The following is a 12,318-nucleotide window of genomic DNA, read 5'->3' on the forward strand; positions in this document are numbered from 1 at the left end:
TTATATAGACTCTGGGTAAGACGGACTACATGGAGTACAAGTTCTCAACATTTTTAATACCCAATGCCTACGTTATGCATATGGTTTTCTGTGCAATAGAAGAGAACCATTGGCGTTGCAAAAGTTCCTAAACTCCTCGACATCCCTATTTACAAACACCTGGAAGTACGATCGCAATTGTTGCGCATCTAATGACCTAATCACATCATTTCAGGCTTCTTTCAGAGCCCTTCATTTTCTAGAAGAATTTCCAATGAAGGGAGAGCCCTAATTGTCTCTTGTGCCGACTCAAGTTCTCGTTTTAAAAGCCAACCAATTCAAGGCAGAAAGAAGCCCAGCTCTTATGATCGCTGGCGATGACACATATTATGGAGCTTTAAAAAAATTGGCTGATCTAGATGAACCTCCAGACTTTCAAGCTTAGTATATATATTTTGGAGGTCTCGTCAAACAAAAAAAATTCAAACTTCGGCTTCCATTGTCATTCGAAGTAGATATCCAAGTTCACGTGATTTAGCCTTGGCAGAATGACCGAATACCATAGTGTGGACTCTATTCTGCGCACTTCTCGAATCATGGATTCAACTTCACGCCTATGTTCAGAATTAGAGGATTAGTTTCGACGAGCGAAGCTTCCTCCCTATCCCACTATTTGGCAACTCATTTGCGAGAGAATCCATTTTATCTTCTTTGATTTCAAGTGTATCAAAGGCATGAACTATCACCATAACTCTAGTCCTTCGGCTTAGCAGCTTTGGATTGCAGGGTATCACCGCGTTTCTTAAAGAAAAGATGGTTCGAATCCGAATTGTTTGTGTTTCAGATACGCATGGATATGGACCGCAAGATGGTGCCTTCAAACTGCCAAAAGGCGACGTCCTTATTCATGCTGGTGACTTGTCGAACCAAGGGACCTTGAGTGAACTACGCAAAGCTAAAGAATGGATCGAGAGTGCTGATTTTGAAGTGAAAATAGTTATTGCAGGTTAGATACGATTTCCTCGTTAGCAAACAATCTTTGAAGGACAAACTAATATATTTCCGATGTATCCAAAGGTAACCATGACATCACCCTCGACAGTAATTTCTACGGATTGCACTGGCAATCGTTCCATAACCATAAGCCGGAGTCATCAAATGAATGCAAGGACTTATTCTTGAAATCTTCAATTATTTATTTAGACCATGAATCTGCTGTTATTCGACTATCTAGACCGGATGGGCCGCGATCAAAATTCAAAATATTTGGGTCGCCGTACACTCCATACTGCGGAAAGTGGGCATTTGGATATACTTCTGAAGAAGCTCCCGGAATCTGGACACAAATACCCCAAGACACTGATATTGTCCTGACTCACACTCCACCTAGGTCCCACTGTGACCAGAATAAGCGCGGTTCCCTCGGTTGCGAATACTTGCGTCAAGCTCTATGGAGAGTTCGACCACGTTTAGCTGTTTGCGGGCATGTGCATGAAGGTCGGGGATTTGATAGAGTTCGGTGGAATACCGCACCCCAAAGCGAAGCGTTCCAGGAATTGAGCTCAGCCCGTGGAGAACTGCCTCCACTTGGCAGCAAAAAGCAAAACCTGATCGATCTTACGGGGAGAATACAGCATCGCCTTCAGAACGATGGTTCATTGACGCCTCTGTTACCCACGTATACCGCGTATCATGCGCCGCTACCGGCAGAAAGTAACGCGAGCACGCCCGGGAGGAATGAAACATGTATCGTCAATGCAGCTATCATGGCAACTAACTGGCCGCATAGAGGGGGTAAAAGATTTAACAATCCTCTGGTTGTGGACCTGGACCTACCGCCAGATGAATAGAACCACAACCGTAGCTAAGAGGACCATCCTGTGGGTCCGCGGGTAGAACACAGTACCTGGAATCCGAATTTACAGATGCTATGCTAGCATTAAAATACGTACAAGCTCAGGATCAATGCCTTCATGCCTCCATTAAAGAATAAATATAAAATCTAGTCAAATCTCATCAGCAAGTCCGTGTAGCTGATTGCGACATCCTATTCCAACAATGAAATAAACTCCTAACATTCAGAAGTAGATTTTGGCGTTAGCGCCGCGCGCTACAAGTAACACAAATATTAATGAGAAAGGCGATTATCAATAACAGTGGACACTATGGCGGAGTGGTTAACGCGGTGCCCTGCTATGTGGTCTTCAACCGTAAGCGAAGGCATTTCCTTCGGGAGCGCAGGTTCGAATCCTGCTGGTGTCGTAAATTTTTCCTTTTTTTTTTTTTTTTTTTTTTTTTTTTCACTATTCCTTTGTATATTTTTTTTTTGTGTTTCTCTTTTTTAACCCTCGGCTCCTAATTGACTTTACCATACTTTTGAGGTCCTTTTTATTTGTTTTACCAAGCGAAATCGCGATATCAACCCTATCTGTTATAGCGGCCTTTTCGTCCATCAAGGAGGGCAATCAGCACTACAGGAGCAGCGGGAGCTTCGATGGCCCGGGTCATGTGGAGTGGTTTTAAAACCCTTGAGTTAATGGATGCCCTCTTCTGCCATTCTACTCTCCAAATAGATATGAAAATTCGTCCATTCGAGGTAATCTTGGTGGCGTGTCGAAGAACTAAATACTTAGCTAACCAATACTCTTTCAGTCGAGCCACGCACACCTCAGCCGTGATAGACTTCCGTTTGGTTCCAAGTTCAATGAGGTGGATATGCGCACGGCCAAAGAGATGTATTTTCCATCTCTATCCTCATTTTCTCTGAGTAGTCCACTATTATTCTCAGGGTGGCAGTTCCCCACCCTGTAACTGTCAGGCCTATCCGCCTTCTTATGTAATCCGCACCGTATATAACTTCTGCGTAATCAATCAAGCAATCTATCCTTCACAGTAAGCGGGCCCCCTTACTTCTTTCCAGCTGGCGTAAAACAAGTGCATAAAGTCCTAAACTCACAAAACACACCCACTCCAGTCCCAAAACTCCAAAGGCTCTCATGACTCACTATGCGAGGTCATCTTCACCACCATTAAACTCACCTGCCAGAGGCAAGGAGCACCACCTTGGCAGTTTTCCCGTCAGCGCATCGTGTGCACAGACTTTACAAACAATGATTGGTGCTCTAGAACCTGATCTACACATTCAGCCTTCGCCCCTTGAATCGCGGCGTCTATAGAGAACTCAGGATGATATTCAATAGATATTTGATTGGGAGACTCGTGGGTGGTAGGCTGTGTTTAAGAGAGGGTAGATGCCATGATGTGAAGGTGCTTCAGTGCAGTGAACTCGGACAGAGAACTGATGATGCTAAATTGTGTAATGCCACTTTTCGAATATGAATTAAATACCCAGAAAGAGCGAGTTTTGGAATCTTCGAGAAAGGAGATTAACCATCTGGGCAGCATTATTTTTATGTCTCCGGTTCAGAATGGCGATATACGAGCGACTGGGGACTTTTCAACATTCGATTATCTGCTTTGCACCATCTCCCGGTCAGCAATACATAACCTGTGTATGGATAATTGCAGACTAATTTTTGTGATGCCACCGCAGTCTCGGTCTTGGGAAACCCTGCAGACAAGAACTGCTGAACTCCAGGAAAGGCTCCGTCGACTGGGATTTGGGTATTACCGGGCCAATGCACATGTCCAGATGTGAGCAGTGGCAAGATAAGGGGCCCATATCATCGTCATTCTGGGAGTAAATAACCTCCCGGCCTTCTCGCGAAACAGGTCGATAAGCTACCCGACTCAGATAGCCATACTCAGACATCTCCAACTTCAACTTTCCCAATATAGGCACAGAAAGCACCAAGTAAGCTAATGAGCGCACCCGGGGAACCAGCTTGAAGCCCTTTTCTGCCATTTCCCCCTCATATTCGTCGTCATACTAAAATATTCGACTGCTTTGCATAAAGAGGGCGGAGCGGTCAGCAAAGCGTTTTAAGCGCTCATAGCCTTGGTCTTCACCAACCGTAAAGAGCAAAGGCTCTGTTGTTGAAAAGCGCAATTCACAGACCACACGAGGAAGTCATGGCCTCTGCAAAGATGGTTCGAGGCAGTGGTACGACATTTCCCTGGGAACGTTATGTACCTAACGTAGGTAGTAGTGCCTCACAAAGTCGACGAGAAGTATGCAGCGAATTCAACCGTTGACTCAGAGTCTTTGAATGCAATGACCATTAATCTTTCCGTCGGGCAAGTGGGGCAGGCATTATCTTGATGGAAGTTCAGCTGCCTAACTAGCTGGCTGATCACTATCGGAACAGTACACGCCCCCAAGTGTACGGGGGAGAATTCCACACGAATTGGAACGGCGTGGCTGTCGACAGGCGTAAACTCACTCAGATACCCATAGGATATCTGCGGAACTGCACTCCAGCCGCACAAAGCATCAGTGTGATGTCGTCACTTTAATATCTTCCAGCAACTTTGCGAACGCTGTTGACTAAGCGAGCCCAGTAGTTAGGGCTAGTTACTATTGGAGAGAAACCAAACATATTAACCTACTCTCGCTTTGCCCTTCACGCAGGTATTGTACGAGAATGAAGAGTGCAACAATGACGTTATTGGAGAATTGCAGCCAGATAAAATTCACTGAAAATTGTGAACTACTCATCATATCAATGGGAGAGGTTCTAAGTTCTTGCGCAAACTCTTAATCATGGCAGGTGAGCAAATATCAGTGAGTGTGGCTGACGTCTCCAGGTCCGGAGTCGACGAGTCGCCGAAGAATCCTGAAGTCGGGTTACCCCTAGTGGCGCAGAATTGCAAAGGGAGCAACCTTTTTTATCGAGTGCATCACTGTCACTGTGATAATGGCTTTTCAGACCCCTCATGCTTTGTTCGAGACGGCAGCTGATAGGGCATGGCTACTGGCGATGGATGACCGAACGTTTATAGTGGTGGAGGGGTGAAGAAAGTACAGGTGAAGTTGGGACGTGTGCAAGCGTTTGTATTGAAATTGAGTTTCATATCATAAGTCTATGGCTATTTACTCTACATGCCCTTTGGCTGTGGAATCGCAAGATTTCAGAGGGAGAGCCGGGAATGAAAATGTATGTAAGGTTCGAGAATAACATACGATATCAATATGTGTTGGTTGATAGGGTTCTTATCGATATTAAAAGGAAGGGCAGATCCCGGGCAAGCAGTGAAAGAGCAAGTAGGTAAAAGGGCAAAGGGCAATATCAATTGGCTCCTGGTCTTATGTATTTATCTATGAGGTAAAGAGATTTGAGCAACATGCTCATCAGTGTCTGCATATATATTAATCAAGCATATAGCAGATAACCTGATGAGAAGCACATTTTATCATTGGTTGAAGAGGGCAACTGAGAGATAAATGCACTCAAGACAACCTATGGTTAGTCCCGCCAACCACATCACCAAGATCAACTGGATTCTGTCTCATCCGTGGTGCCTCATAGATGTTTCCTCAACTTCTTCTAAACTTCCCTGGCAACTTCTAGTGGTGATCTGTTTCAATACCAAAAGGCTAGCGAACTAATGGTTAAAAGTGAAACTCAACGGTGCGAATCCTCAGCCAACCGGATTGCCGCCCGCCCCCTCTCGCCCCGCCTGTGCCGTGAGTATGCAGAGTGAATGATTTGTGAAGGAGACGCGAGCCCATACAATAACTTGGTTGCGATGAAAATACTTTACCAATTGTTCGATGGGGAAGTGGGAGAAGCACTGCCACCACCTGTAAGTACTTTTTGGTTTTATCCAGTAATTATTATAATTTCACTTTCATCTGTTACACAATATGTCATCCCTCCCCTCAAACCCCCACGTCTGTGTAATAAACCATAAAATACGAACCATATGCCAGCTGGAGAGTATTAGAAGTCAAGAGGGGTGAGAAACATCCGTTGATGTCCCAGGCTTGAACCGTGCATTGGTGAATTAAAGCCCTGGGGACTCGATTGGCTAAATCCCCCGGCAAGTGGCTAGCACCTTTTTTTTTTTTTTTTTTTTTTTTTTTTAGCTGATTCCAGGAGGAATCATGGAAGCTTCAAAGTTCACAGGATGTCAACGCCGAGCGCCAGCAAGGAGTTTTCGACCAACGAACGAATAGTACGAGCCAGTTTGCATGGGTTGACGGAAGGTTACAACCCTGGATGATGTAAAAATGGGCCACCCACCATGCGGATGACCAGTCTTCTTCCACCAATCAGTCCAATGACAATGACAAGCAGGTGAAAAAGCCAAAATTATTGCCTCACCTCGGGATTGGAGTGCATATAATGTGTATGCATGGCCACACTCCTGATGTGAGAGAGGCATCAAGACCACACTTGAGAAGTGAAGAGGGCACGAGAACGGTCTAGGGTTTGCTAGAATGTGCTCTGGACAATTACTATCATATCTCACACGACCCACAAGGAGCCGACGTATTAACTAATTAACTACTAGTTAGTCTAACAGAGACAACCTCCACGAACGAATAATGCATATTTTCGATCTGCTGTTGTAGGAGTGGTGGATCCCCGCGCTGCCAGACCCTAAGGTGATTTACGCGGGTTGAGATGGATAGTTAACACATCACCATCACTGTTTCAAGGTGAAGGCTGATGATGAAGATGACGGGCGGTGGGGAAGAAGAGGAATGATGATGCTAGACAGTTAACTTAGTTACCCCTTCAAGTCAGTTGCCTTGGTACGGTTGAAGTGGACAGGGATCGGACGACGCCAGGTAGCGACGTCAGACCATAACGTGCCCACTGCGGCACTCCAAGTTAGGGACATTCGGGGTCTTGCTGGTTGTGACATGTCCACCCTGCAATTCTTAATCACCTGTGTCCGTTGGATCCTTGGATGTTGCACTTTTTGGTTGTCATTCCGGCAGCTACCGGCAGCTTTGCTCTTTGCCTGTTCATCTTCGCACCATCAGAACACCCCCCCCTTGCCAAATACTTTCGAGCAGAGTGTAGTATCAGACATTTTATTTTATTTTACTCCCAAAACACTCATTCCCATTTACTCATTTTATTGGACGAACCGCCTTACCCGTCTCCCATGCGTATCTACCCATGAGGAAATCAAAGTGATGCGAAGGGATGGCCAGAACCCCCAAAGAACCCTGAGTTATTAATTCGCTGGCAAGTCGCAACGCCTGGATCTACGGTGCGGTATCGGAAGCAGCTGGCCAAATCAACTGCAAGTTACCATGGAACCAAGGCTAGGTTTCAGTTCACCTACCGAAAAGTTAGTCAAAGTTGACGAAAGTTACCCCGCTATTTTATTTCCTTTTTTTACCTTGCCCGCGACGAATGATGGAGACAGAGTTTCACACCAGGAACAAACCAGAAACCTCCAACCAAGGCACACTGCGGCTCGCAGTCATGTCAAAAACAAGAACACCTCTATGCTTTAACTTCTGTATGAAGTTTCAAAGTCGTAACAATGAATGTCCCTTGGGTCAGGGAATTTGAGAGAAAGACAAAGGAGGATGGCGAAATCCATCGTCTCAATTCTCAATAAATTAATCAGCATTTGGAAGAGTGCTCAGATAGGGCTTGCTCCATATCGGCAGCCTGGGATTTGACGGAAAAGATTCGGTGGATGAATGGGAGGGCACTCGGCGGTGAAAAGGGCATCCTATCACCATTCGCCCACCAAGTGCCAATCAGACCAAACTCAGACTGTTAAGTCCGGAACAAAGCAAGCTGTTTCGGTGGTTGCATTCTTGCTTCCAATATCGAATCGTTAAATACTAGCCTTGGAAAGCTGTCAATCTGGATCTGCCGTCGTGAATCGGACTTGGCAGTTCCTGTTGGATCCCCCATCGTCATAGCCATTGCCATCACCCATAGCTCTTGGCTCTCCCGTCTAAATACAATGTAGAATGTTTTTCCAGCACTAACATTCTTCGATACGATTTCGCCTCAAACTGGGGCTGGACTACCTACAAAGCGTTGAAAGGAGGGAGGGCGTAAGTTAACTTTGAGGTTGTTGGTCTGCTAGAAGCAGCGTTAAATCACCATCCACGAAGGAGTTTCAACGCCCTGGGGGCAGTCCAGTCGTTATAGGGAGAGAAGCCATATCAGATGTTTCTGGGGGAGAAAATTAGCTTGAGATATTTGAGGCACAAGGCACGGGGCACGAGGGCACCAGATTGCCAACAACGAAAAGTGAAAAGTGAAAAGCGAAATATGAAAGAATAAGAAAAATGAAATGAAAAAAAGAAGTTCAAAATGAGGGGGAGGAGGGGGGGGGGGAATAGAAATAACTATATCTAACCGTAGTCAATCATATAATTTCCCCCCTCCTCTTATCATATTTTGTCGGGAATAATCCCTCCCCCCGACTATCTATACAGAGATCACTCTCGGATCGACAATCCCAGCTGGCGCTTCGAAGTTTCTCTCAGCGCATCACAACAGCAGCAACGGCCCATTCTGCTTTGATTTGCCTGCATCTTCCAACCTCTTCCCTCTCCCTGTGACGTGACTCTGCCCCTCATCTTTGTGCATCTTCAACTCGAAAGCGCCGGGGCCACAGGAGGAGAATCAACCAATTCACTTCCGACACTACTGTAGCTATCATATGAACAGTCCCAAAAGCTAGCCTGCTAGCCAGTCTTGTCCTGTTTGACCCTGATTCTTGTTCTCCTCTCCGTTTAGTATTAATTATACTGATCACCACCAGCGGGGTTTCTCTCAATCTTTCTTTTCTCTCTCCTTTTCAGTTGCTTCACCGCTTCTACAGGCTCTGGCCTGACCCCATACATCTCCACCCTTCTTAGAAACTAAAGCCAGAAACACCCACCATCTGTCTTCTTTTCTCTCTCCACTATCTGATCTCTCTCTCTCTCTCACTGTCACACCGTCAACATCCATTGCCGTTGATATTCTCGCCTCCCTAGCTCATTTTTCCTCATTTTTTTCGCCTTTCGCGCTCTTCCAACGTGGTCTGAAAAATTTGCCCTCAGCTGTGCAGTGCAGCAGCGTGGGTTTGGCCACGCCCTCCTTTCGCAAAGGCCCGTGGCGCAGGTCTCACCCCAACCAAGGCCCGTTCCTTTCCCCGTTTTAATAACTAATAACGAGGACTCTCGCTCTGCCGACGACCGTAGCCAACGACCGGGGGGAAAATTAACCCGCAACATCAGACCTAAACCTCGTCTTACTCTGCTCTCCTCCAGCCTCTTCCCTCTCTTCCTCGTGGCGACTTCTGCGGATCATCATACGATTCTTCATATTTTTATTTTTTTTAATATTCTATTTTATATTCTGTTATTTATCTTCTTTATTCGCCGTCTTCTCTTCCAATTCTTTCTTTATTTACTACCTACTCGTTTTGGTTCATATCACCAAGAATCCCAAAGGAAGCCAATATACAACCTCAACACAAGACTCACCAACAGAACCATTTAATCGTTTCAAATTCAATTAAGCTGCAACCTTGTCGAATAAAGCAAATTTCTCACAGTAATGCATTGTTGATGAGGCCCACTGTTGTCGTGTTTTGCCTCTGGTCAGATATATATTGGTTACATTCATCGTTCGGCTACTGTAATCAGCCGCGTCCACTACATTCCCTACGTCGAACACAGTCGATCAATTTCCACGATAGAGTCAATTCACCTTCGAAATCTCAGACTATCACACTATGTCCGAATCTTCTACAATAGATCCATACAAGACTCTGGGAATCACAAAAAATGCGACGATTGCTGAAGTAAAAAGCGCGTATAGGAAACTGGTGCTTCAGTGTCACCCAGATAAGATCAAGGACGAAGAACAACGGAAAGACTCCTTGCCCAGGTTTCAAAAAGTGCAATCCTCTTACGAGTTACTAATGAATGAGAAAAAACGGGCGGAATACGATAATAAAGCGCGACACACCGACCAGGGAAAGAAATTCCAAACAAAGACACGGAAAGACGATGCAGGCACAACTACATACCAACCTTCAGCATTCGCAAAATCATACGAATATCGAGACGGGGCTTTATACGAAGAGCGTGCACCTAAAAGCAGCAGTCGGTTCTTTGAGAGTGATGTGCCGTTTTTTGAAGAACCCCGGCCTTCGTCGAGGAAATACGACGGATACAGGAAGAAGCAATCTACAGAGGAAAAGGAAAAGAAGAAGAGCAGACAATCAAACCCGCCAGTCCCGAGTCGTTCAAGCAAGGACCACATACGCGACGCTCGGGAGTCTGTGAAATCAAGTCGCTCGGATCGTGCAAAAAACAGAGACAAGGAGCGAAAGAGAGATCGAGTTCATTCAGAGAAACACCCAAAAGCTTTTGTGGTCAGTGAACCGGAAACTGATACTGATTCAGATATTCCATATTATACCAACGAGACTGCGGATACGCAGCATTATACTGCTACGACTTCGGATAGGCAACAGTATACTGCTACGACTCCGGATAGACAACAGTATACTGCTACGACTTCGGATAGGCAACAGTATACTGCTTCGACTCCGGATAGGCAACAGTATACTGCTTCGACTCCGGATAGGCAACAGTATACTGCTACGACTCCGGATACGCAGCAATATTCCGCCACAAACCCAGAGTACCAACATTATACTACCATGCCCCAGCCGCAGCCGCAGCAGTATGAAGAACATCGAAGGAGATCCAAACCGGATTCCAAGGAATCGTCATCGAGACATTCTAAGGACGATGAGGAGGATTATACAGAGGAATGGTCTTCGTCGAAATTAGACGACGCTAAAAAGTATATCCAACGATCGAAAAGCGGCGGATATTCATACGATACTGACCGTCATCCGTCTTCCTCGTGGTCATCTCCTTCTGCCCATCGTGCCGTGCATGTCGATACTCCCCACCGTTCGTCTGCAACACCCCGAACCAGGGACTCTCCACGCCCCAGCTTATCCGGAAGAGATCGCATGGGATCAGCTGATGTACTGGACTCATCTCTGAAACCCCACATGTCTCCTCGAATTCCTACCTTGCAAAGCACCACTTCTGCACCCTCGGGATTTAAGCTACCCTTCTCCTTCTCCTCCCATCGATCTACTTCAAAATCCCACCCTCCACTCCCCCGTCGATCAGAGACCTTGCCATACTCAGTCCTATCTCGTCACCACACGGAAATTCCATCCTTCCTATCCTCCAAAGTAAGGGAGCCCGTTGACTCCGGCTATTCCAGTCCTGGGACACCAGAAATGCGCACGGGAACAAGCCCACCAGTATCAGGTAGATATACTGTCGTCGAGGACAGTGAAAATTACATGTCCCATCGATCTGTCCGCGACCCCACTACTGGTCTTTATAGCAACGTCAGACGGAACCAGAGCATTTCTCCGACACGTCGTCCATCCTTGTCCAACCCACCACCTCCGTCACCCCTCTCCAGGTCCAGGACTTATAACAACTACCCGCTAGATCACAACAACATGCCAACCTATTACGAGTCGAGTACCATACCTTCATTGCGAACCACCGCACCAGCCCCTTCTGGAGCGGGCTTGTTTGGCGAAGTCCCACCAAACCAATATGAAACGCCTAAGATAATAATTCCCGACAGTGACATACGCTATTCTCCCCATATCTCCGAGGAAAACATCCGGTACAGTTACGTTCCGAGCTCGAGGAAGGGGTCTCTCGATCCTAATGGATATCGATAAATTTATCCGCGAACATATGCTCGAAATGAATCAGCTCCATTATGCTAAGCGATGAACTTTATGATTTCTCTTTTTTTTTTTCCCCTTGATTGTGTTGAACGAACGTTGTATTGTTTTTTTTCTTCTTTGTTTTATTTTTATTTATACGAACCTCATGGATCAATGTTGTTATGACATTTCTCTGATTCTCTACGTTTTCATATATGTTTTTATTCTTTACATCTCATGACCTAACGATTACCTGAACGATCTCTCAATTATTGATCTGTCTGGGTTTTTTTTTTTTTTTTTTTTTTTTTTTTTACGCCTTTGCTTTTTCAAATCTCATACCGTGCCCTTTCCTTTGATATCTAGCGTTATACTACCAGAATCGGCAGGAAAAAACATGCTACGACTCCCCCATCTCTATATCTGATGGCATGGCAATGCAAGGAGATGGCTTGTTTCTTGCTTTGTCTTGTCCCCCCTTCCCCCAGCTGAGGAGTTTGAGTCAGTGTTTAACCCTCCGTTTTATTTTCTTTCTTGACCCGGTTTCTTCAGTCGTTCGTTTGTATTTCAATTGTCCTACGTTTAATTTTAGCATCAATGTTACTTCAGTGGGCTGGCTGGGTATGTGAAGGGTTTTGGGAAGGGAGAGGGGCATCGGATGATATTTATTTTTGTTGGTTGATCTCTGTGGTCTCTTTATGTGTTTTTTGGCTTATCGGCATTGATGAAAACTGAAGCAAT

At 45.7% G+C, this 12,318-nt stretch overlaps 4 protein-coding genes and 1 non-coding gene across 5 annotated transcripts; 4 read left to right on the top strand and 1 right to left on the bottom strand.

The window, feature by feature from the left end:
• Nucleotides 1-792: 792 nt before the first annotated feature.
• On the top strand, nucleotides 793-1,829 carry PAAG_01835 (ser/Thr protein phosphatase family protein; the record flags this gene model as incomplete). The annotated part of the gene is made up of 2 exons (XM_002795901.1): nucleotides 793-985; nucleotides 1,057-1,829. 2 exons carry the CDS (start codon nucleotides 793-795, stop codon nucleotides 1,827-1,829), a joined length of 966 nt encoding a protein of 321 aa, XP_002795947.1.
• A 309-nt stretch (nucleotides 1,830-2,138) lies between these two features.
• Nucleotides 2,139-2,241, top strand: PAAG_11374. The gene has a single exon. It is a non-coding gene; the product is annotated as a tRNA-Ser (tRNA).
• Nucleotides 2,242-3,298: 1,057 nt separating this feature from the next.
• PAAG_11375 (hypothetical protein) lies at nucleotides 3,299-3,683 on the top strand (the record flags this gene model as incomplete). Its single annotated transcript, XM_015847035.1, has 2 exons — nucleotides 3,299-3,471; nucleotides 3,533-3,683. 2 exons carry the CDS (start codon nucleotides 3,299-3,301, stop codon nucleotides 3,681-3,683), a joined length of 324 nt encoding a protein of 107 aa, XP_015703297.1.
• A 3,786-nt stretch (nucleotides 3,684-7,469) lies between these two features.
• On the bottom strand, nucleotides 7,470-7,781 carry PAAG_01837 (hypothetical protein; the record flags this gene model as incomplete). Its single annotated transcript, XM_002795903.2, has 2 exons — nucleotides 7,470-7,625; nucleotides 7,698-7,781. 2 exons carry the CDS (start codon nucleotides 7,779-7,781, stop codon nucleotides 7,470-7,472), a joined length of 240 nt encoding a protein of 79 aa, XP_002795949.2.
• A 1,810-nt stretch (nucleotides 7,782-9,591) lies between these two features.
• Nucleotides 9,592-11,589, top strand: PAAG_01838 (DnaJ domain-containing protein; the record flags this gene model as incomplete). Its single annotated transcript, XM_015844459.1, has 1 exon — nucleotides 9,592-11,589. The coding sequence occupies one exon, from the start codon at nucleotides 9,592-9,594 to the stop codon at nucleotides 11,587-11,589; it is 1,998 nt and encodes a 665-aa protein (XP_015701463.1).
• Nucleotides 11,590-12,318: the final 729 nt, after the last annotated feature.

Source organism: Paracoccidioides lutzii, assembly GCF_000150705.2.
Source record: "Paracoccidioides lutzii Pb01 unplaced genomic scaffold supercont2.4, whole genome shotgun sequence".
Taxonomy (NCBI): Eukaryota; Fungi; Ascomycota; class Eurotiomycetes; order Onygenales; family Ajellomycetaceae; genus Paracoccidioides; species Paracoccidioides lutzii.